General features: G+C 36.1%; 1 protein-coding gene across 1 annotated transcript in view; it reads left to right on the plus strand.

Annotated features, from left to right (window-relative positions):
• The window catches only part of NUP155 (nucleoporin 155), a 71,892-nt gene that overhangs the window by 11,408 nt on the left and 35,201 nt on the right, over window positions 1–25,283 (plus strand). Inside the window, exons 5-19 of the mRNA XM_042951774.1 lie at window positions 4,079–4,171; window positions 4,938–5,104; window positions 7,395–7,500; window positions 8,288–8,361; window positions 8,897–8,988; window positions 10,678–10,775; window positions 11,272–11,424; window positions 14,768–14,868; window positions 17,584–17,754; window positions 19,485–19,595; window positions 20,920–21,014; window positions 21,745–21,833; window positions 22,741–22,803; window positions 23,299–23,446; window positions 24,774–24,840. Coding sequence (XP_042807708.1) covers window positions 4,079–4,171; window positions 4,938–5,104; window positions 7,395–7,500; window positions 8,288–8,361; window positions 8,897–8,988; window positions 10,678–10,775; window positions 11,272–11,424; window positions 14,768–14,868; window positions 17,584–17,754; window positions 19,485–19,595; window positions 20,920–21,014; window positions 21,745–21,833; window positions 22,741–22,803; window positions 23,299–23,446; window positions 24,774–24,840 — 1,628 coding nt within the window. The remainder of the gene's footprint in view (window positions 1–4,078; window positions 4,172–4,937; window positions 5,105–7,394; window positions 7,501–8,287; window positions 8,362–8,896; window positions 8,989–10,677; window positions 10,776–11,271; window positions 11,425–14,767; window positions 14,869–17,583; window positions 17,755–19,484; window positions 19,596–20,919; window positions 21,015–21,744; window positions 21,834–22,740; window positions 22,804–23,298; window positions 23,447–24,773; window positions 24,841–25,283) is intronic.

Consider the following 25,283-nt stretch of genomic DNA (forward strand, 5'->3'; position numbering starts at 1 on the left):
CCATCTACGGTAAATACTAAAATTTTGTACTACTCAAATGTAAACTTCAGTGCAAAATTAAAATTATGGCATAGTCTTTGATATGGCAACAAAGGTGTTATCTTTGATAATGAAACAATTCTGGCTTTTCTGTCAGTACTGAAAATTTTGACTCTTGAATGTAATGTTAAAGCTGACGAAGTCCATATATTACTTTGCCTTTTGCAAGAAAATACTATTCTTGGGGCATCTGGGTGACTCAGTTGGTTAAGCATCCAACTCTTGATTTCAGCTTAGGTCATGATGTCACAGTTTGTGGGATTGAACCCCTCGTCAGGCTCTGTGCTGTCAGTGCATAGCCTGCTTGGAATTCTCTCCCTCTCTCTCTCCCCCTTCCCCACGTGCACACATGCTTTCTCTCTCTCTCTCTCTCTCTCTCTCTCTCTCAATAAATAAATAAATAAATAAATAAATAAATAAATAAATAAAATATTTTTGAAGTTAAAGTCATTGTTTTCTTTTTTTTTTTTTTTTTTATTATTTTTTTTAATGTTTCATTTATTTTTGAGACAGGGAGAGACAGAGCATGAACAGGGGAGGGTCAGAGAGAGTGAGACACAGAATCTGAAACAGTCTCCAGGCTCTGAGCTGTCAGCACAGAGCCCGATGCGGGGCTCGAACTCATGGACCGAGAGATCATGACCTGAGCCAAAGTCGGACACTTAACCGACTGAGCCACCCAGGCGCCCCTAAAGTCATTGTTTTCTAAGTCAGGCTTTTTGGCATGAGTTTGCTTTATTGGTGAATTCTGTGTAAGCAAGAAGAGTATGAATACATGTTTCAATTTTATGATTGTTTGAATAAAACATAGGAATTCATCAGTGATTTTTAGCATTTGCAGGTTTTTGTCTACAGACAAATTGACAAGGTTTAGTCATTTTTTGAGTTCAGGGAAGCATTTCTCATGTATTGAAAGATTCACATAGTTGTCTAGTTTCAATCTCCTCTTCTTGGGAGGTAACTTACCTGAAAGAGCTTATGGCTTTTGGACATTATTCATTATAGTGATTGTGAGTGATTAGTGGTTATGAGTCAATTTACCTCATCTGTATGACCCAGTGGGACTGCCACCAAAGTCAAATCATATGTAAACTCCTTCCTGGAAGTTATTCTTGGAATGGTCTTTCTTTGTGTTTTGAATACAGTAAACCTCCTACCTCAAATGTAGTCAGTTCTGTCTATCTATTTATTTAGAGAGTGCGCAAGCGACAGGGGAGGGGCAGGTGGAGAGGGAGGGAGAGAGAGAATATTAAGCAGGCTCCATGCTTTGTGCGAGCCCAATATGGGGATCATTCCCACAACCCTGGGATCATGACCTGAGTCAATAGCAAGAGTTGGATGCTTAACTGACTGAGCCACCCAAACACCCTTAGTCAATTACTTCTGGAAAGCCAGTGGAGTTTACAGTAGAAGAGAAGAGCTTTGTATTTTCATTTCTGAACCAGCATCTCTTGAAAAGGTACCAATTCATACTGTCATTGAAGTTGCCTTAGAAGTTGAAGGTACCATTGGCCAAGTTTTCAGTGCCAAAGCATGCCTTTGTAAAAATGCAGTGAGTTATGTATGGTTCTGTTGAGTTTCTTCATCAAAGCAGCAAAAGCAGATGGGTTAGCAAAGGATCTTAAGTGCTTATATTTGTGCACAAGTATTACACTTTTTCTTTCAAAACTTTTTCAAAACCTTAAAACTTTTTCATTCAAAAGTAGTGAAATTTGGAACTGGTCCACAGACCTAAACAACTTATGTTAATTTCTAAAAGGTGCTAATAAGATAATGCACTTTATAGATAAGAAGTGAAGGTTGACAAAAGGAAGAAATGTCAGTCATTTAACCTTGCTGCATCCTGAAGGGAGATGGCTTCCATTTCTACCATTTTCTGTTGCAAAATACTTGAATAAATGATGAGAGATTTAGAGAAGATGACATCATTTGACAAGATACTACTTTCCTTACCTTTCTTTACTCAAAGTCGTAAACCAGCTCCATCATCCATAGAATTCCTACTTCACTAGAGTTTCTGTAATCAAAGATGACTTCTTTGTCATCGCCTGGTGACTGAATACTTTGAGATAAGCCTTCCATTAAGGAAAACATAAGTTTTCATAAAGTTTAGGCTTTTTAAGTCAATTTTTCATGAAATATCAGGTATATTTTGAGTTCATTAGGTAGAAGATCTGTGCCTTCAGCTTAACTGACTGGAAGCTTGATACACAAAGCTGACTTTTGTACCCCTCAGTGTTCATCAGTGAAAGTAAAAGTTTTGTACTTTCTGTGGCATTATATACGCTTAAGCAGGCCAAAGGTATATACATGAAGAGATGTCCATAATTGTAACATAAGGTATATTTCCTTTTATTCCTATCAGTAAGGCACTGTTTTTGGACATTGTAACATGACGTGTCATCTCGTGCCTGTAAGCATTTCTTAATGTTAATACCATAAAAAGAAAATAAACAGTACCTTAGCATGAATTTTAAAAAAAGCTTTCACTTGGTAATGTCCCCTCTGAAACTATAAATTATCTGATTTTGATATATAAATTCATCTGGGAAACTCATTTAATATATGAACTCATATCTGTTTCTATGAATTTGACTGTAGGCATCTGACATAAGTGGAATTATATGGTATTTTTTCTTTGCGACTGGTTTATTTCACTTATAATGATCTTAAGATTCATTCCTGTTACAGTATGTGTCTGAATTTCCTTTTTAAAGACTGGGTCATATTCTATTTTATTGTATATGTAGACCACATTTTGTTTATCCATTCATCTGTTGGTGGACACTTGGATTGCTTCCACTTTGTAGGTGCTGTGAATTATGCTGCTGTGAATGTGGGTGTACAAATAAAAAGCTTTATATTTTAATAAACAGACTATTTTATGCCATTCTGATTTTGGAATTAAAAGGTTTTTTTTAATACAGTTTTTAAAATTTATTTTGAGAGAGAGCACATGTGCATGCATGCAGCGGGGAGCGGGGAGGCCAGAGAAGGAGGGAGAGAGAGAATCCCAAGCAGTCTCCACACTTTCAGTGCATAGCCCAGCATGGGGCTTGAACTCAGAAACTGTGAGATCATGACTTGAGCTGACATCAAGAGTCGGACCCTTACTTGACTGAGCCACTCAGGTGTACCATGTAATGCTGATTTTAAATGGCATTAAATACTGAAGTGCTTCTTTTATTTTTTTTAAGTTTTTTTTTTTTTTTTCTGAGAGAGAGAGAGCTTGCACGAGAGGAGTGGTAGGTTAGAGAAAGAGGGAGAGAGAGAATCCCAAGCAGGCTCCTTGCTGTTAGTGTAGGGCATGATGTGGGCTTCAGTCTCAAGAACCATGAGATCATGGGGTTCCTGGGTCATTCACTCAGTTAAGCATCTGACTTCAGCTCAGGTTATGATCTCACGGTTTGTGGGTTCAAGCCCCACGTCAGGTTCTGTGCTGACAGCTCTGAGCCTAGAGCCTGCTTCAGATTCTGTGTGTCTCTCTCTCTCTGCTGCCCCTTCCCCCTGCCCACTCATGCTCTGTCTCTCAAAAATAAAAATAAACGTTAAAAAAAAAAATAGAACCGTGAGATCAAGACCTGAGCTGAAACCAAGAGTCTATCGCTTAACTAACTGAGTGAGCCAACCAGGTGCCCCTGAAGTGTTTCTTTTTTAATATGGTTCTTTTTTGTATTACTATTTGCTTATTTAAATGATCATAGGTAGTAATATTTTAACATCAAATTAAAGTGAGTTCAGACATTTCATATACTATTTAAATGATTTTTGGTTTTTTTTTAAGTAGGCTCCACACCCAACGTGGGGCTTGAATTCACGACCTCAGGATCAAGAGTCGCATCCTTTACCCACTGAGCCAGCCAGGTGTCCCCTTCGTATACTATTTAATCACTAGTTCATTTTAATGATAAAGCCATTAGTCTATTAATGCTTAGATAGTGGATGTGGATGTAATGGTAAAACCATGGTCTATTAGTGCTTAAATAGCGTAAGTGGAGTTTTTTGGAATAATCCCTAACCCATGTCTCCTCTATCTTAGGCATCTTTCAACCTCATGTACGGCACCTGCTGGTTTTGGCAACCCCTGTGGATATAGTGATTCTTGGACTTAGCTATGCTAATTTACAAACAGGTATAGCAATCCATATGTGGTATTTTTAAAATAAACATGTTAGCCAGTTTAATATAATTAAAAGCTAATGTTTTTGACTAAGTTAACTTTCCAGACTATTTGCTCATAGCAAAATAATATTTCCCCACAGGGATGGTACTTTCAGGTTAGGAGCTTCACCAAACAAGTATTTTGAATATGTTTACCATATTAACGTACACTCCTTAAATGTACAATATAAAATGGTAGTAAAAGAGAAACAGTTGACACTAGCGAGTTTTTCCAGCAGTGCTTTCAATTTCTTCGTTTCTAGTTTTTTGAATAGCCATTTTAACATACACAATACCGAAATGTACATTCTTTCCTTTAACGTAAGAAGACCTTGGTTTATTACTAGTACATTCAGTGGTTTCTTTTGCATTATGGCAATCTGGGTGAAATGTTGAACTTCAGTGACTCAAATTAATGATTATTACTATCACATCCTTAGGCTTGTTTGTAAAATTTAATAATTTGGGAGAGTTTTTGATGTTGTATAATGTTACATATATTAAACTTACTATATGTTATAAATTTTTTATGTATGTACATATTATAGGTTCTATTTAACTTGAATAAATTGTATCAGACTTTTTATAATAATTTAAAAATTATGTTCTACAAGCTTTTGGATAGATCAATAAGAATTCAGTAAAAATAACAATTCTGAAGATAATGCAGTGATTGTCTCAAACTTTAAACAAGCTCATAAGCTGATTCCTGTGTTCTTTCTTTAAAAAAAAAATAGGTTCTGGAGTTCTTAATGACAGTATGTGTGGTGGAATGCAGTTGCTTCCAGATCCCTTATATTCTCTTCCCACTGATAATACTTACCTTTTAACAATAACTTCCACTGATAATGGCAGAATTTTTTTGGCTGGAAAGGACGGCTGTTTATATGAAGTAGCATACCAAGTAAGTCTAGCATTTATAAACATTTTTTTGTCTCTCGATTTTTTTCATTTTTAGGGATAGATTTTGCTTTTGTTTTCTAAGTATATAAGCATACTAATAAATTCTTAGGGAAAGTATTCATACATACAGTTAAAACCATAGTCTTCCATTGACTATACCATGCCTATGAAACCCAGTCCTCTCTTCTAGAAATAAATAGCATTATCAGTTCTGAATATTATTTTTTTAGAAAATGATCCACTGATAATTGTAAGTATAGCTATGTATTTATGTAAGTATGTCTATATATATACACACACACACACACACACACACACACGCACGCGTATACAATTACATAATGTACTTTTCTGTATGTATGCTTTTACTTAGGTTATTACTTATTGTTACATTAATTGGCTTCTCACTAAATTGTTTCTTTGTGATTACTGCATATTTGTCTGTAAAATGCAGACAATTGTTAACAATTTTCTTCTTCTTTTTTTTTTAATTTTTTAAAATTTATTTTGAAAAAGAGGGAGGGAGGGAGAGAGAGAGAATCCCAAGCAGGCTCTGTGCTGTCAGTGCAGCCTGAATTTGGGCTCGAATTCATGAACTGTGAGATTATGACCTGAGCCAAAATCAGGAGTCAGATGCTTAACTGACTGAGCCACCCAGGCACCCCTTAGCAAATCCTTTCTTGATGGACTTCTAGGTTTTCAGTTTCTCTCTTCACAAATAATGCTTTTGCAGGCCTCCGTTGTATATGTGTAGATACTTTTTTGTTTAGAGACTTTTAATTCTAATGGTTGGGTTATAGAGTATATGCATTTAAAATTGTATTTTCATGTTTTCATATTGCCCTCTAAGAGTTTTAGACTCTTAGCAGGCTTCTGTGAATGTACCCCACCACCAACCCCCACTAATGCTACTATTATCAAATTTACTAATTTTGGCCGATGTGATTAGAGGGAAATTTTTTTTTTTTTCTGGTTGAGTTGAGGGAGGATCTTTTCATGTATTTTTGGTCATGTATGTTTTCTCTACTCTGAAATGCCCTTTTATGTCTTATCCCTATTGTATTACTGCCTTTTTCATAAGGTAAATGTTAGGGAACTGATAAAGTAACATTCTTAGAGTCACATAATTAGTGGCAGAGCTAGGACAACAACCCTGGTCAGCTGTGTTTTTTATATTACATAGTATCTCTTACCCATTTTCTCTTAGCTTTGTTCATTATCAAAAAAGTAGGGAGGGGCACCTGGATGGCTCAGTTGGTTGAATGTCCGACTTCGGCTTGATCATGATCTCGTGGTTCAAGAGTTTGAGCCCTGCTTTGGGCTCTGTGTGGGCAGCTCAGAGCCTGGAGCCTGCTTTGGATTCTGTGTCTCCCTCTTTCTCTGCCCTCCCCTGCTTGACCTCTGTCTCCCCCATGGCAAAAGTCAGTCATTGAGAAGTACACTGTAGATTGTGATTGTGATGGCTGCTGCTGTTAAAATTTCCTTTTAGCTGAAGTGGGAAGAGATGATACAGGTACCTCTCTCCTGTGTTCTTTGAGCTCTTATAAACTGCACTTATTTGCTTTACTACTTTTATTTTTTATTTATTTAAAAAAATTAAAAAAAAATTGTTTTTAACATTTATTTATTTTTGAGAGAGAGCATGAGCATGGGAGGGGCAGAGAGAGAGGGAGACACAGAATACAAAGCAGTCTCCAGGCTCCGAGCTGTCAGCCCAGAGCCTGATGCGGGTCTCAAACTCACACACTGCGAGATCATGACCTGAGCTGAAGTCAGATGCTTAACCAACTAAGCCACCCAGGTGCCCCTATTTTTAAATATTTATTTTTGAGAGGGGTGGGGAGGGGCAGAGAGAGGGGGAAATACAGAATCTGAAGCAGGCTCCGGGCTCTGAGCTGTCGGCACAGAGCCCGACGCAGGGCTCAAACCCACAAGCCCTGAGATATGACCTGAACCGAAGTTGGATGCTTAACCTACCGAGCCACCCATGTGCCCTTGCTTTACTGCTTTTAAATAAAAGAATTTTTAAGATAACTAAAATATGGGTGTATTAACAGCACTGTGAGGTTTTGAAATAGCTGATTTCATTGAGAGCAGTGATATGATTATGGCTAACTACATTTTCTGTTTTTAATTAAAGGACTAAACAATATTCTGAATAGTATGTCTATTGACAGTTGTTGGTATTTCATTACCATTTGAGGATTTTTGTACACATGGGTATATGGTAGTTGCTTTGATGGGTGTACCTACATTTACAGGTCTTCCTTCTTTCAATTTTTCCTTTTAAGGCAGAAGCAGGTTGGTTTAGCCAAAGATGTAGGAAAATAAACCACTCAAAGAGTGCACTTTCTTTCCTTGTTCCTTCATTGCTACAGTTTACATTCTCAGAAGATGGTAAGTAGAAAACAATAAATTTGGCAAACAGGTTTTTTTTTTAACAGATTGTTGACTTCACAGTTTTCTTCAGAAATTCTTTTTTTTTTTTTTTTTTTTTTAATGCTTATTTATTTTGGGGCTGGGGGAGCAGAGACAGAGACAGAGAATCCCAAGCATGTTCTGCGCTTGTGCCTGACTTAGGGCTCAGACTCACAAACCATGACATTATGACCTGAGCCCAGATCAAGAGTTGGGCACTAAATTGACTGAGCCACCCAGGTGCCCCCAGAAATTCTCATTCTTAACTGAAAGTTTGTCTTATTAAATAACATTTGGTATATATTCATAAGGTGTTTAAAGGAAGAAGAGATTATAAAATAGACAGTGTTGGTTTTATTCCCAAGTTCCTATGAATGTAGCATCATAGAGCGTGGGTCTAAAATAGCTGTATGTACTTAGACCAATACTGTGTATATGTGAGAGAGAGAGAGAGAGACCTCTAATACATGTTTTGTCTGTCTAGAACAAATTGAATATGAGTAAACGAATATATCTGAGTTTTTAATAGAATTAGAGATTTAGGCAGGTGAAATAATTAAAAACTAGTGAGATAAGATAAATACATTCAAAAAACATTGTGACTGAAGTTTTAAACTTTTTCCCTTCACACAGTGATTCATTAAACTAAACGAAGTTTCTTGAACACACTGAGTATAATTATTTCTGTGTTTCTAGCATATAGTAAACAGTCATTAAATGTTGGATGAAGAAATAAGAATAATGTAGAGTTTTTTTTGTCTTATAGATCCTATTCTTCAAATTGCAATTGATAATTCTAGAAATATTTTATATACACGATCTGAGAAAGGAGTAATACAGGTAAGTATTAATATTACACCGCCATTTAAGTGGGGGGAAGAACATCCCTGTTTTTAAGAAGGAGATTCAGTTACTCTTAGCCTTTTCCTATAGGCTATGTGCTTTTTTAAAAAACTACTTCTTGGGGTGCCTGGGTGGCTCAGTCAGTTAAGCATCTGACTTAAGGTCATGATCTCATGGTTTGTGAGTTCGAGCCCCACGTCAGGCTCTGTGCTGACAGCTCAGAGCCTGGAGCCTGCTTCCGATTCTGTGTCTCCCCTCTCTCTCTGCCCCTCCCCTGCTCAGGCTCTGTCTCTCTCTGTGTCTCTAAAATGAATAAACATTAAAAAAAATTCTTTAAAAAAAACTACTTCTCAGGGTCCCTTTATTGTGAAATTTTAAATCTCTGAATGTTACCAAATCTGTTTGAAGTGCCACAATTAAAGGATCCCTGAAAAGGAGGAGTCTCTTTAATAAAATATTACTTAAAAGATTATTTTGTAAAGTACACATGGGTTATAGTTATGTTTAAGTGGGTACAATTTTTTATTCACAGGTTTATGATTTGGGCCACGATGGACAAGGAATGAGCAGAGTTGCCTCAGTTTCGCAGAATTCTATTGTCTCTGCTGCTGGAAACATTGCTAGGTAATATGTAATTTATTGTTAGACATTTCATTTACAGGCATAGTTAAGCTATTTGTGTACAGCATACTAAGATTCTTTTCTCTGCAAAATATCTCTAAAAGATCAGGAATGCTGAAGGAGATGACACTGGAGGCTCTGTTTGAGCTGCTAGAGAAAGACTCTTAATTCTGAAGTTGGATGGTTTGAAACAAGGCAGACTGGTTTTACAGTGTAAAGTACACTTTGACATGTTTAGGTTGTCTGTACAGGCAATTACAGGAGTTATGACTAAGAAACTACATGCCTCAAAGTTCCCCACTTGTAAACACTCCAACCTTTTAACAGGCCTGCGTTGTATAAGATTAGTTGGTCTGATAATTGACACAAGTGCCCTTTGGGAATACAGGAACTTTACAGTTGTATTGTCCACATTGTATTCTTGAGGAAACTAAAACTAATGAGTGTGATGATTTATCTGAAGTGTGACTCCTCGATAAATACTAGAATCAAGGCTACAGCCAAGTCTTCAGACACTATACACTATGATTTACATGTATCACAACTAATTTAGCTCAAGTGCGAAAATTCTCTTCTTATAACAAAGGCCTCAAATTTTCAGCTTCAGTTTTCTGTGTGCTTGGGTCATTGCTGCATTGAGATATCCTAGTGAAAAAATCAATGTTTTCTTTGCTTTTCAGTGACAAAAAAAATTCTCAAGGCAGACCATCTAAAACAAAGTTTTTCCTTTTTCGGCTCCCGACGTTTTGTTTTTTTTTTTTTTGGAATTGTTTTCAAATCCCAGAAAAACTAGAAGAGCAGCATGGTAAAAACTGATACACCCTTTATCCAAATTTAACAGTTGTTAACCATTTTCCCTTATTTGCTGACTTTCTTATGAACTACTTGAAAGTAACTTGCAGACATGACTTGACATGACTTTCCTCCTTACATCCTTCAACCTTCATTTCCCAACTCTCTTATATAAGCACAATACCAATTCCACACCTAAAATAATTAATAATTTTGTGATACTATCTTGTAATTATACAGTTCATATTAAATTACTTAATAGTCCCAGAAATCTCTCGTAACAGTTTTTCTTTTCATTTTTCTCCAGATTCAGTCAGAGCCCATGAATTACATTGGTCATTTGTCTTATTGACATAGAACAGATGTCTCACTGTCTTTCTTTTTCCCTACATTTGGTGGGGTGCTGGAGTCTTATTTGTAGAATATCTCATTTTCTGTATTTGTCTTTTTCATTGTCATTAGATTAAAAAAATAGACAATTTTTTTTTTTTGGCCAGTATTACATAGATGATGTGAACTCCTTGTAGTGTTACATCAGTAGGTACCTATTACCAGTTTTTGCACTATGGAATACTTGGCTAAGGTGCTGTTTACCAGGTCTCTCTGTCATAAAGTTTCATTTTTCCTTCTTTTTAATTAGTGGTAATCTTTACAATGATAATTTGATGCTCTGAGAACCCCTTGTTCCTCATTAACCATTTACCCAATGGAATTAGTCTTTTATGATCTTTCAGAAAAGGGTTACTTGTAACAATATTAATGTAAACTCATATTCAGGGGTTTTTGCTGGCACTTGCTGCTGTTGTATTAATTTTCTAAGAAGTTAGTCTTATTTTAGCATATTTATATATTTAGTAGACCATTTTAAAAATAAACTTTAGTTTTTTTCCTTTCTTGTAGGACCATAGATCGTTCTGTTTTTAAGCCAATTGTTCAAATAGCAGTGATTGAAAATTCTGAATCGCTGGATTGTCAGTTATTGGCAGTCACACATGCAGGTATGTTGTTTAATTTATATGTCTGCTATTGCTGTTAGAACTTGATAATCTTCAGATTTGGAAAATTATTATTAGATATATATTTTTACTTGTGTATTAATTATCAATCAATATTAATAACTCATAAAGTTAAAGATTTTGAAAATTAGAAATTTTTCCCTGGTTCTTTCTCCTCATTTTATAGATGTAAAGCTAGGCCTAAAAAGTAAAGTGGCTAATACTCAGTGACGGAGCCTGAATAGGAACAGGGACTCCCTTGGCTTAAAGTTGCAGATTCTTTCTACTAAAATGTGTTGATTCACCTGTCAGTTCCAAGTGACAGCTTCTTAGAAATCTACTTCAGGTCATATTACACATGAGGACTTTGCATCAGTCAGGAAAGTGATGTGTGGCTTCAACAGGTGTCTGGTGTTACTCTGTGGAATTGCTTCAATAACACATATACCTCGGGATTTTCATTTTCTGTTACTGATGTGTAATTTTACTCCATCATCAGGTGTAAGGTTATATTTCAGCACTTGTCCATTCAGACAGCCATTAGCACGACCTAACACATTGACACTGGTTCACGTTCGCTTACCTCCTGGATTCTCAGCATCTTCAACAGTGGAAAAACCTTCAAAAGTACATAAAGCACTTTACAGTAAAGGTAAATTCTGAAATACTATCAGATTTAAAGTTGTTTTTTTTTTAATTGTTAAAATTAGAATGTCTTTTGAGCCATTTGAAAATAACAAATTTTCCAATAAAATTTAGAATGTTTTAGTTTTTTACCTTAATTATGGTTTTAAAACCTAGAACCTTAATGGACTTAAGGCTGATGTCACTAAAGTCAATATAAAGGAAAGAAGTTAGCGGGAGGGGCTGGAATTGAACACAGCAGACTAAATTTCAAAATCAAACTGTCATGTCAACTAGTATTGCTAAGATGATGCTTTTATAGTCTCTTTTATCTCTGCCATTCCACTAGTTTAGCTTCATCATTTTTATTCATGATGTGTTTGGGATAACCAGTACATGAAATTCTATTTCATTGAATATTAGATACCATTGACTGAAAGTGACAACATTTTTATGTACTAAATATGCTTTTTTAAAGTTAATAATTAATTCATAAGCCCATTGATTAAAAACTATATCCTAACTTTAGAAATTTTAAGATGTTGGGGTACCTAGGTAGTTCAGTTCATTGAGCATCTCTCTTTTTTTTTTTTAATTTTTATTTAATTTTATATTTTTAATTTACATCCAGGTTAGCATATAGTACAACAATGCTTTCAGGGGTAGATTCCTTGATGCCCCTTACCCATTTAGCCTATCCCCCCTCCCACAACCCCTCCAGCAACCCTCTGTTTGTTCTCCATATTTAAGAGTCTCTTATGTTTTATCCCCCTCCCTGTTTTTATATTATTTTTGCTTCCCTTCTCTTGTGTTCATCTGTTCTGTGTCTTAAAGGCCTCATATGAGTGAAGTCATATGATACTTGTCTTTCTCTGACTAATTTCACTTAGCATAATACCCTCTAGTTCCATCCATGTAGTTGCAAATGGCAAGATTTCATTCTTTTTGATTGCTGAGTAATACTCCATTGTATATATATACCACATCTTTATCCATTCATCCATTGATGGACATTTGGACTCTTTCCCTACTTGGGCTATTGTTGACAGTTCTGCTATAAACATTGGGGTGCATGTGGCCCTTCAAAACAGCATATCTGTATCCCTTGAATAAATACCTAGTAGTGCAGTTGCTGGGTCATTGGGTAGTTCTATTTTTAATTTTTTGAGGAACCTCCATACTGTTTTCCAGAGTGGCTGCACCAGTTTGCATTCCTACCAGCAGTGCAAAAGAGATCCTTTTTCTCCACATCCTTGCTAACATCTGTTGTTGCCTCAGTTGTTAATGTTAGCCATTCTGACAGGTGTGAGGTGGTATCTCATTGTGATTTTGATTTGTATTTCCTTGATGATGAGTGATGTTGAACATTTTTTCATGTGTCTGTTGGCCATCCGGATGTCTTTGGAGAAGTGTCTATTCATGTCTTTTGCCCATTTCTTCACTGGATTATTTGTTTTTTGGGTGTGGAGTTTGATAAATTCTTTATAGATTTTGGATACTAACCCTTTATCTGCTATGTCGTTTGCAGATATCTTCTCCCATTCAGTTGGTTGCCTTTTAGTTTTGCTGATTGCTTCCTTTGCTGAGGTCCCAATAGTTCATTTTTGCTTTTGTTTCCCTTGCCTCTGGAGATGTGTTGGGTAAGAAGTTGCTGCGGCCAAGATCAAAGAGGTTTTTGCCTTTCTCCTCAAGGATTTTGATGACTTCCTGTCTTACATTGAGGTCTTTCATCCATTTTGAGTTTATTTTTGTGTGTGGTGTAAGGAAGTGGTCCAGGTTCATTTTTCTGCATGTCGCTGTCCAGTTTTCCCAGCACCACTTGCTGAAGAGACTGTCTTTATTTTTATTCCATTGGATATTCTTTCCTGCTTTGTCAAAGATTAGTTGGCCATACGTTTGTGGATCCATTATTCCTGGGTTCTCTTTTCTGTTCCATTGATTTGAGTGTCTGTTTTTGTGCCAGTACCATAATGTCTTGATGATTACAGCTTTGTAATATAGCTTGAAGTCCGGGATTGTGATGCCTCCTGCTTTGGTTTTCTTTTTCAAGATTGCTTTGGCTATTTGGGGTCTTCTCTGATTCCATGCAAATTTTAGAATTATTTGTTCTAGCTCTGAGAAGAATGCTGGTGTTATTTTGATAGGGATTGCATTGAATATGTAGATTGCTTTGGGTAGTATTGACATTTAGCAATATTTGTTCTTCCTATCCAGGAGCATGGAATATTTTTCCATTTTTTTGTGTCTTCCATTTCTTTCATAAGCTTTCTATAGATTTTTCACCTCTTTGGTTAGATTTATTCCTAGGTATTTTATGGTTTTGGGTGGAATTGTAAATGGCATCGATTCCTTGATTTCTCTTTCTGTTGCTTCATTGTTGGTGTATAGGAATACAAGAGATTTCTGTGCATTGATTTTATATCCTGCAACTTTGCTGAATTCATGAATCAGCTCTAGCAGTTTTTTGGTGGAATCTTTTGGGTTTTCCATATAGAGTGTCATGTCATTTGCAAAGAGTGAGGAGCATTTGACTCTTTATATCAGCTCAGATCATGATCTCACGGTCATGAGATCAATCCCTACATTAGGCTCTGCATTGAGCCTAGAGCCTGCTGGGGATTCTCTCTCGCCCTCTTTCTCCCTGCCCCTCCCCCACTTGTGCTCTCTCTCAAAATAAATAAATAAGCCAACATTTTTAAAATAGAAAACTTAAGGGGCACCTGGGTGGTTCAGTTGGTTGAGCATCCGACCTTGGCTAAGGTTATGATCTCCTGGTTCATGGGTTTAAGCCTCACATCAGGCTGTATGCTGACAGCTCACAGCCTGGAGCCTGTTTCGGATTCTATGTCTCCCTCTCTCTCTCTGCTCTTCCCCCAGTCTGTCTGTCTCTGTCTCTCTCTGTCTCTCTCTCTCTCACAAAAATAAATATAAACACTAAAAAATAATAGAATCATGGGAATCTACTCCCGAAACCAAAAGCACACTATATACACTTATATACTATAAGTGTACAAGTACACTTATAGTATACAAGTGTATACTTGTACTGTATACACTATATACACGTTAGCTAACTTGACAATAAATTATATTTAGGGGAAAAAAATAGAAATTTTAAGATGTGAAAAAAGTGTTTACCCAAAAGAAATGAAGTAGAAGATCTGGAACACTTGATGATTCTACCCTACCAATAATTATATGTCCTTTTAGGGGATTAATTTTCGTTTATTTTGTAACTTATTTACTTACTGTGATGTACGTTATGTATTATGTGTTATATGTATTAATATTAGTAACTAATATTACTAATTAAGGTAATTAGGGATGCATATTATTTGGCATTCCATAAGATTTTGTGTTTTAAACTTTAGGTATTCTACTGATGGCAGCCTCAGAAAATGAAGATAATGACATTTTGTGGTGTGTTAACCATGATACATTTCCTTTCCAAAAGCCAATGATGGAAACCCAGGTAAGTTATCCTGAGAATCTTAAGGAACTTTTTATATATTTTATAATATTAACTGAAGAGTAAAATTGTAAGAATCTTTATGTTGTGATATTTATCTTGAATACTCATATATGATTAGAAATCGAAAATAAGTGAATTCTGTTAATTCTTTGTTTTTCCTCTGAGGTTGGTTAATCATTAAAAATATGTTTTGACATTGGAGCCCTTTTAGAATGGTTTTCATAATGTACCCCAAAATGCATGTTTTTTCTGAAATGACTTTTGTCCCATTTAAATATATTAGATTTTCAGTTATTTATGAGGTCATCCACTATAGTTATGACTTAGAATTTTATCTTAATGATGCCTTTAATTTATAGTTCTGCCTGCATTCAAAAATTTGTTTAATTGTAGAAATTTTCAAGTGTGCACAAAAATAGAATGATAAATCGAACCCCCATAATTAAAGAATTACCAACCCTTTCCCCATCTTGTTTCATATCTCTCCCCTGCATATACAAATGTACACACACAAACACATGGTTGTGTTTTAAAAGCAGATATCACCACATATTCCATGATGTCGACACGGAGTTCCTAGGTAAGGTTTGCCGCCCCGGCCTGCCTTGGCCCAGTCCCACACCTGGGCTGCTCGTCTCAGCCCTCAGCATAGAAGGAGCTAAGGAGAGGCCAGAGCCACCAAGAGTATGGCTAGGGGAGCCATCTATGCTCCTTCCCATTGGTATCTCCTATTTACCCCTATCTGTTAATCCTTAATGCCCTCGCATAACCCATGCTGCTTGGCCCCTGAGGATGCTGATCAAACCAAATAAATATACTCCTTTTGGAATCATCTCTTTAAAGGGATTTTTGGTTCCAGCTGCTGCCAACTGCTTCCTGGTTATTCTCAAACTTAAGCCCTTTTAGTTATGAGGAGCAGGAAAGGTATGTAGATGACAGGAAGAAGAAAGCATCCCCAGGGATGGGGGCATGGTTTGAATGGGCTCTTCCAAGTTTCTGACATGGCCCAGGGAGCTGGGGTAGAGGGTGGGTATGGAAGCAAAAAGCATTTTTCTCATTCTTTTTTTTTTTTTTTTCCCATTATTTAAGCTTTACTGAGCACTGGCTATGTGTCTCATCCTGTGGTAGACTGTGAGGATTCAGAACTCATTAAGATACAAACCTTATCCTGATGGAAGCACATTGTTAGAAAGTGCAGGTTTGAATTCTGGCTCCCATTTCCTTAAAGCTGTGGCTCAAAGTGTTTAATGTATCTGTGGCCCTCAATTACTTTGTCTATAATAGGTATAAGAATACTGCCTTTGTGGGTTTGTTGTAGGATTAAATGAGTTCATGTGTGTAAAGCACTCAGCATACTGCCTGGCATATATGAAGCACTCAATAAGTGATTAAAAATGATAACTGTTATTTTTTTTAGCAAATACTATGCATCATATCCTTTCATTTGTATAATACTTGTTCCCAAATATGGACTTTTAAAAAGAAAAACAGTTACCAAATATAAATGTAGTGCATGGACTTTAACCAAATTATACTCTCCCCAAAACAGCTATATAAGACATTAGAACAATGGGGAAATTCTGTATTGACTGGGCATTAGGCTATTGTTAACATTCTTAAATGTTACAGTAGCATGGTTATCTAAGAAAACACCCTTATTTTTAGGAGATGCATGGAAAAGTATATAGCAGTGACATATATCATTTTCAAATGGTTCAGTTAAAAAAAAATATATATATATATATATATTTATATATGGCAAAATGCTAATAGTTATTGAATCCAGGTATTGGGAATATAGACATTTATTGTGCTTTAAACATTTTTAGAAGTTTGAAATTTTTTATAATAAAAGTACTTTAGAAAATTAAAACACTTTAAAAAGAAGTAGCTTAGAAAGCAAAAGCTTCAGAAGAGAACAAAAATCTGTATGTCAACGAAGGGAAGTATTAAACCTATCCAATCTATCCTGGAAAGATGGTAGGATATAGTTTTTGGTTATTGAAAGAATTGTAATCCTAGTAAATACTGTTCACAGTTAATCTATTTTTTAAATGAAGTTTATGTATTTATTTATTTATTTAAAAAAAATTTTTTTTAACATTTATTTATTTTTTAGACAGAGAGAGACAGAGCATGAACGGGGGAGGGGCAGAGAGAGAGGGAGACACGGAATCAGAAGCAGGCTCCAGGCTCCGAGCCATCAGCCCAGAGCCCGACGCGGGGCTCAAACTCACAGACCGCGAGATCGTGACCTGAGCTGAAGTCGGAGGCTTAACCGACTGAGCCACCCAGGCGCCCTATGTATTTATTTTTGAAAGAGAGGCAAGAGAGAATCCCAAGCAGGCACCATGCTGCCAGTGTGGAGCCTGACCCTGGGCTCCACTCCATGACTGCAAGATTATGACCTGAGCTGAAATCAAGAGTCGGACACAACCGACTGAGCCACCCAGGCACCCCTGTTTACAGTTAATCATAAGAAAATTTTGCCTCTGCCTTCTAGTATGAAAGATTATTGTCATAGAAGATGGCCTTATTAGAGGAATAGACAGTAGAACGTTAAATAGAAACTTGAGAATGTTCACATTCATGGGTTATTAATTTATGAAATTCTGCATTTTCTTAGAGATTAGACCTATATATTTTTCCTTTTTACAAGGTTTTGCTTTATGTAACTTTAATAACAGGTATAAAATGTTTATTTCTTCTGTGTAGATGACAACCCGTGTTGATGGTCATTCATGGGCTCTCTCTGCAATAGATGAATTGAAAGTAGATAAAATTATTACACCCTTAAATAAGGATCATATTCCCATAACTGACTCACCAGTTGTGGTACAGCAGCACATGTTGCCTCCAAAGAAATTTGTTCTCCTCTCAGCACAGGTATGTACACGTTCTCTTAAGGTGGGGTCAAAAAAGAAGCAGTGTTTAATGTTAAGATATTCTGCAATATTTGCTTAATAGGGTCATTTACTTAAGTGCTTCAGGAAGTTTTATTCTTAAAGATATTCTTAAGGAATAATTTGTTAAGTACCAAAAATGCAACAAAAAACTTGTTTATAAAGTGTTATACTTTTTCTGAAGCAGCATTTTTTAGTACCAGTGTTGAGTGGCATAAAATAAAATAACCCAAGTTTTTTGTAATTCTCGCTTATTAAAAAACATTGTTTGGTATTTGTTTTTTGAATAGTAATGCATGAACAAAATTCAAATGGCATAACAGGGAGTACGCAGAGTAAATCCTCCCTTGCAGTTGAGGTCCCTTCCCTACAGACCCATGTATGTCATCAGCATCTGTGTGTCCTTCCAGAGGTGCAGATGTACAAACTATAAAATAATGGTAGTGTATTCTATACACTGTTTTATATCTTGCTTTTTATATTTCAGATATATACTTTAGAGATCTTTCCATATAATCATATAAAGAACTTTCTCATTTTATGTTTGAAAGGTTTTCTTTTATATCCATGTGCCATATTTTATGAGGCCCCTATTAATGGATTATCTGTTGCTGTTTGTAATGCTACAATCTTGTGCATGTATCATTTTCTGTTTGTATGAATAAAGCTGTAGCACTGCATCTGCTGGGTCAAAGAATATGTGCATTTCTAATTTTGATAAATGTTGCCAGATTCCCCTATATTCATACATATATGCATATATTCAATATTGATGAATATTGAGTGCCTATTTCCTTACATCTTGTCCCAACTATAATACATCATTTTATTAAGAGTAAGATGGACAGTCTTTTTAAATGTTTATTTTTCTATGAACTATTCCTATTTTATTGAATTTTCTTTTTCTTTTTGATTTATAGAAGCTCTTTATTAAGGAGACTTTTTGTAATTTTAGTGTCCTATTTTTCCTAGTTTCTCATTTTGTTCATTGAGATTTTTCCCCTAGGGATAAAGCATATAAGTAGTCAAAATTTTCTGTTATCTTTGGGAATTATGAAATTAGCAAAAAAAAAAACCAAAAACAAAAACTTCCTCATTCTGGGGTGTATAAAAAGTTCACCTATAGTTTATTTCAGTACTAGTATAGTTTTATTTTGTCATTTAAATCTTTGATCTGTTTGGAGTGTATCTTGGTGTATGATTAAGGATCCAGCATTTTTTTCTAAATGGACATACTTATGCCAACATGATTAATGGATAATCTAACTTTAATCCTCTGCTCTGAGGGACACCTTTTATCATATTCTAAATTTGAGTGTTTACTTGAACCTATATCAGAACTTTCTAAATCTAATAAGAAAACACTGACCTTCACCAAAGAATAAATCCCAAATTAATTTAAAAGGCTCTGGCTCTGTAGATACGACATTTTATAAACCTGTGTTTTATGCCTGGTGATAGTACATGCCCTATGAACATGTCATGTGTCTTACAGAGCAGTGTTTTCTTCTTTAATTTTGTTTATGGACGTATAGATCTAGTATAGGTTGGGAATTGAAATGTAGATGTTCCTTTTGACTGGTTTGCTTGGTATTCTTGAAGGGTTTTGTTTTATTGATTTTATTAAGTAAAATACCAGGGTCAGTTGATCCAGCCATGCTCTATAAATCTATTATTTATGTATTTATGTGGTTTTTTTTTTTAACTTCTTAGGGGAGTCTTATGTTTCATAAACTTAGACCTGTAGATCAACTGAGGCATCTACTTGTGAGTAATGTGGGTGGAGATGGAGAAGAAATTGAAAGGTTCTTTAAATTACATCAGGTAATTATTTGTATTTTTTTTTTAATATATTTTAAACAATGAAACAATGGGAGTCAAAGCTCAATTTTATGTAAGTTAGGATCAAAATACTATAATTAACAGGCAATCTTAGCAGCCTTCCTTTCTTTAGTCGCTATGTATATACTGATATTTGGGAGCAGTATTAATAGGTAAAGCTTGTGCAGTAAACTCAGATTTCCATTTGTTATTGATAAGTTCTTATTAAAGTATACTAGTAAGAGACTGATGTTCCAACTTATATGATAAAACACAAGGCATTTTTTATGAACAAATCTTTTTTTTTTTTTTTTTTTGCCAATGACCTGAGGAAAAAATTAGGGGCAATAGTGATGGGGCCGTTAGTATTTCAGAGCCACAGCTACAATTGACAAGGTAAAACTCAGAAAGCTTAAGATCAAGAATATCAGATCAAAGTTAAATACAGAGACACTGGATTCAAATCACCAGCTCCACCACAAGGGCAGAGTACTTGAATTCTGTGGGCTTCAGTTTCTTCATGTGTAAAACATGCATTCGATAGGGGCGCCTGGGTGGCTCCGTCGGCTAGCTTCCAACTCTTGGTTTCGGCTCAGGTCATGATCTTAGAGTTCGTGAGCTGAAGCTCCTTATAGGGCTGTGCACTGACAGTGTGGGGTCTGCTTGGGATTCTCCCTCTCTCTCTGCCCTTCCCACACATGCACGTGTTCTCCCTTTCTCTTGCTCTAAATACATACATACATACATACATACCAAAAAGTATGCATTATAGTAGTATATGGTGTGGGGATTGATATATGTTGTCCTCTTAAAATAGTACCTGGCACGTGACAGGTACTCAATAGATATTAGTTACTGTTGTTATTTTCTAAAAGGTAAAAAGACCATGAGGAAAAAAAATTAGGGGAATAAACTAAAATAGAATCTAGATAAAAAGAAAAAGAAAGGACCCTTTAATGATAGTGCCTATGATAAATTTTCTCCTTTTTCATACCACCTGATCTCATTCACTTAGCAAATATATATTGAGCACCTGCTCTGTGCTAGGCGCAGACTTAAACACAGGGTACAGCAATAACCAAAACTTCTTTGTAAATGTTTATGTTTGGGGCGCCTGGGTGGCACATTCGGTTGAATGTCCAAATCTGGATTTCAGCTCAGGTCATGATCTCTCAGTTCATGAGATCGATCCCCACATAGGACTCTGCTGACAGCACAGAGCATGCTTGGGATTCTCTCTCTCCCTCTCTGTTCCTCCCCTGCTCATGCTTTCTCTCTGTCAAAATAAACATTTAAAATAAAATATATATATATATTTTTTTAACAGGAAGACCAGGCTTGTGCAACTTGCCTTATCCTTGCTTGTTCCACTGCTGCTTGTGACAGAGAAGTATCTGCATGGGCTACTCGGGCTTTCTTCAGGTATATGTCCGTTTTCTTTTGTTCTTGCCCACTTTTTTAAGTGGTTGCATTGGCCAGCATGATGGTTTTTAAGGGCTTGCCAAACAGTTGAGGAAGTATTTAGGCAAGTTACTAAAATTCTTTTGCAAAAGGTTGAAATCTGGAAAGATTATAACACTAATGGAAGTTGCTAGATTAGCACAATGTATGAATTGTTACCCTTGCTCTAGGTAACTTCTGTCTAATATTCTTTTTTCACCTCTTTCTACTCCAGTTACTATATCTTTTGTATTTCCTGTAACACTCTACCGACTCTGCTTTATTTGTATCATTGGCATTGAGGGATTCTGAATCACTTTAAGGAAACTTGGTATCAAAGAAATATTTTTATTTGGAAAATATTTAGCTAAAGATAAGAATTTGAAGTCTGATTTGCTTAAAACAATTTTTCCAGTGCTGTCTAACCATAATCTGTATAAAAATTACAGTGTCATATACTCTTAAGTAAATTCTGGATAGTACTGACCCTTCTTAGAAATTGCTAGAGTCCCTTATAATTCTTTCTGGTAGAGATTCAAGTCAACATTTATTATTATAAATCTATGCTTATATGTAAGCATTATAAACACAATACATAAAGTCTCTAGTGTTTAAAGGATTTATTTGGGAGCTAAGCAAGACTTGGAACAATTCCAGCTTTTAAGGTGGATAATTTCGCTGAATAAGATTAGCTTTTTTGTCACAAAAACAGGTATGGTGGTGAAGCACAGATGAGATTTCCAACCACTCTCCCTGCTCCAAGTAACGTGGGTCCCATCTTAGGGTCTCCTGTCTACGCTAGTGAGTATGAAACATTGAAATGAGACTATTTCTTTTTTTTTTTTCAACATTTATTTATTTTTGAGAGACAGAGCACCAGTGAGGGAAGGGTAGACAGATGGGGGAAGGGACACAGAATCCAAAGCAGGCTCCAGGCTCTGAGCTGTCAGCACAGAGCCCGATGCAGGGCTCGAACTCACGGATCGCGAGGTCATAACCTGAGCCAAAGTCGGACGCTTAACCAACTGAGCCACCCAGGTGCCCCAAAAGGACACTATTTCTTTTTTTTTTTCTTTTAATTTTAAATGTTTTTATTTATTTTTGAGAGAGACAGAGTGGGGTAGGGGCACAGAGAGAGGGAGGCAGAGGCAAGCTCTGTCCTGAGAGCAGAGAGCCCGATGGGGTCTCGAACTCACCAACCGCAAGATCATGACCTGAGCCAAAGTCAGACACTCAACCAACTGAGCCACCCAGGTGCCCCGAGACTGTTTCTAATAGTTTGAACTTTAGAAACTATGTAGTTTCCATATAGCATATTTTAACGAACAAACCTTTTCATTATATCTTGTTTACTGCTACTGTTTTATTGGGTGAATAATTATATAGATGTCCAACTCTTGAAAGTGATGATATGGTAACATTGAGTTCTTTATGTTAGAGAACAAATAATACATAACCAGTGTATTTACAGAACTCGTTTGACATTCAAAAGGAAGGAGGTGAATGATTTAATGAGTAAACCCCCACCTCAATGTTTTCCAAAGTGGAGATAGTTAGAAAGTTCCTGGGAAATAAGAGGAGTCTCTAAATCTTGAATATGTCACAGATGGTACCACTCCTCACTCGTGCTTAGAAACAGCTTCTCTAATTTCATCAGATTTAAAGGATTGAGAAATTATTTTATAAATCTTTATATTCTTCTTTTCAGGTTCTCCTATTCCTAGTACTAGTTCATACCCAAATCCAACATTTCTGGGAACACCATCTCAAGGTACTTGTGTTCTTTATTTTACATTGCTATACTATTTGAAGAGCCAACACTGTTATTATCCTAAATACTTAGTTAAAGATTAACTTGCCCTATTTAATACGAATCACATCCAAGCAAGTATTGACATTTGGCCATGAATGCCTTTGCATAGGAACACCTTTAGCAGTGTACCTGGAAAGCTCCTTATTTGGGTACCAGGATTTATTTAGCCATGTCATCTGTATAATTAGCTCTGTTTGACTCCCAGTTTAAGGAGTAGTGATTGCAAGCTTTCTTTCCTTTTATCCTGCAGGCTGACACTTGAAAGCCTACCTGGGAGCATCCATCCAAGTCTGAGTCTCTTCTTTTCAGGGAAAACCAAATTCAATATCTGTTTATACTAGTATTTTTGTAAATATTCTTACCTTTGGGTCTAGACACGCAGGCTTGGGTTATTGAGAATTCTGAATGTTTAAGGTTAAATTTAAACGTCTGTCTTTATTATGTGCATACAAGGTGTACACCCTCCTGCCATGTCAACACCAGTGTGTGCTTCAGGAAATCCAGCAACTCAGGCCGCAAGTATGACTTGTATGGCTGCACCAGAGATCGTGTACTCTGGAAAACACAATGGTATTTGCATCTACTTTTCTCGAATCATGGGGTAAGTTTTGTATGGAATAACCCAACTATTGCTCACCTTGTCCCATTTTGTGTGAATATTTTTAACTCTAAATTTGGGCCATCATTTATTTCTGTTAAATTTTACTTACAGTTTTAGTTCATTTGTTCATTAATAAGATTGTATTCTATTGTTTAACTTTTTTATCATATAACCACCTATATTTGTTGCTGTGGTTTACATATATGCATATGTATACACGTACATATTAATACGTAGTGTTCCAAACCACTCCATAACTCAGTGACATGTGTCTGCAAGTCAGCTAGGCAGTTCTGGTCTTGGCTAGGCTCACTCATTTATATGCAATCAGCCATGAGGTTGAAGAGAGCTCTGCTAGTCTTGGATTCGCACATGTTTAGGGTCATGTTTGTATGCTGGTCTAGAATGGCATCTGCTGGGACAGCTGGGTTGTTCTTCACATGGTTTCATCCTCTAGCAGGTTAGCCGGGGTTTATTTACTTGGTGGTAGCAAGGTCCCATGAAAAAGGGTAGAAATTGGCAAAGCCTCTTGATAACTGGGTTTAGATTTGGCTTTACCATCACTTTCACTTCATTCGCTGGACCAGGGGAATGTCTCCAGGCCAACCTAGATTCAAAAATAGAATCCAGGGGTACCTGGGTGGCTCACTTGGTTGAGCGTCCAACTCTTGATTTCAGGTCAGGTCATGATCTCACGGTTTGTGAGTTCAAGCTCTGTATCAGGCTCTGCGCTGATGGTACAGAGCCTGCTTGGGATTCTCTGTCTCCCTTTATCTCCACCTCTCCCCTGCTTGTGCGCGCGTGCTCCCTCTCTCTCTCTCTCTGTCTCAAAATAAACTTTAAAAAAGAGTCCATTGAAAAATGGGAAATACATTCCTTGTTATGAGAGGCACATCGAACTCATAAAGGATAGGTATAAGGAGGGATAAAGAATTACAACATTTTTGCAATTAGTCTGTCATATCTAGTTAATTGTCCTGTCTGCTGTGTATTTGTCTTAGATTTGAGATGTATGCTTTCATTTCAATCATTTGCTCAAAAATGTGAAACACTGCAGCACTCCTTTATAAGTTTGTTTTTGCATTATAAGCTTTCTTGTTTATAATTCACTGCCCATCGTGTTTTGATTTTTCTTCGACAGTATTATGTAAAATATCTTAGGTATGTCAGGTTTAGACATTTTCTTGTTTTCCATCTTTTGGATAACTTCATGAAATGTTAAATGAAATCATTGCTGTACTTTAATAAATACATAGAGAGGAATTTAGTACATATTGTAATTGTTTTGTTTATATGGCATAATTGTTAAAACATGTTTTTATTTCAGAAATATCTGGGATGCTAGTTTAGTTGTGGAGAGAGTATTCAAGAGTGGCAGCAGAGAGATCACCGCAGTAAGTGTGTCGTATAATAGTATTCCTTTGTTGCGATGTAACCAGTTGATGCTGTTAATTGGATAGATTGTTTCACATTTCTTGATGTTATAAAAAGATGCAGTGGGCATTCTTTTGTGTACATGTCCAATAAACTCCTTGCCCAGGTCTGTCACTTATAAAATGATGAGTAACTTTCTTAATATTTCAGTCTGATACTTCACTAGAAAATGAGAATAATAAGACATCTTTCTCTTAAGGTTGTTGTAAGGGTTAAGCAGAATAAGTCCTAATACTTAATATTACTCAAAGCTACTATTTAGTGCTTTGCTTATATGCCCCCCCAAAAACTCCACAGACCAAGTACTGATTTCCATGTGTTGGTATACTTTGTAGAGTGCTTTAAAAAAAGATTCTTTAAAACTTTGTATTAACATAAATTCAGGTAGTAAAATTCTTTTAAC

Source organism: Panthera leo, chromosome A1 (genome assembly GCF_018350215.1).
Source record: "Panthera leo isolate Ple1 chromosome A1, P.leo_Ple1_pat1.1, whole genome shotgun sequence".
In the NCBI taxonomy this organism is placed as follows: Eukaryota; Metazoa; Chordata; class Mammalia; order Carnivora; family Felidae; genus Panthera; species Panthera leo.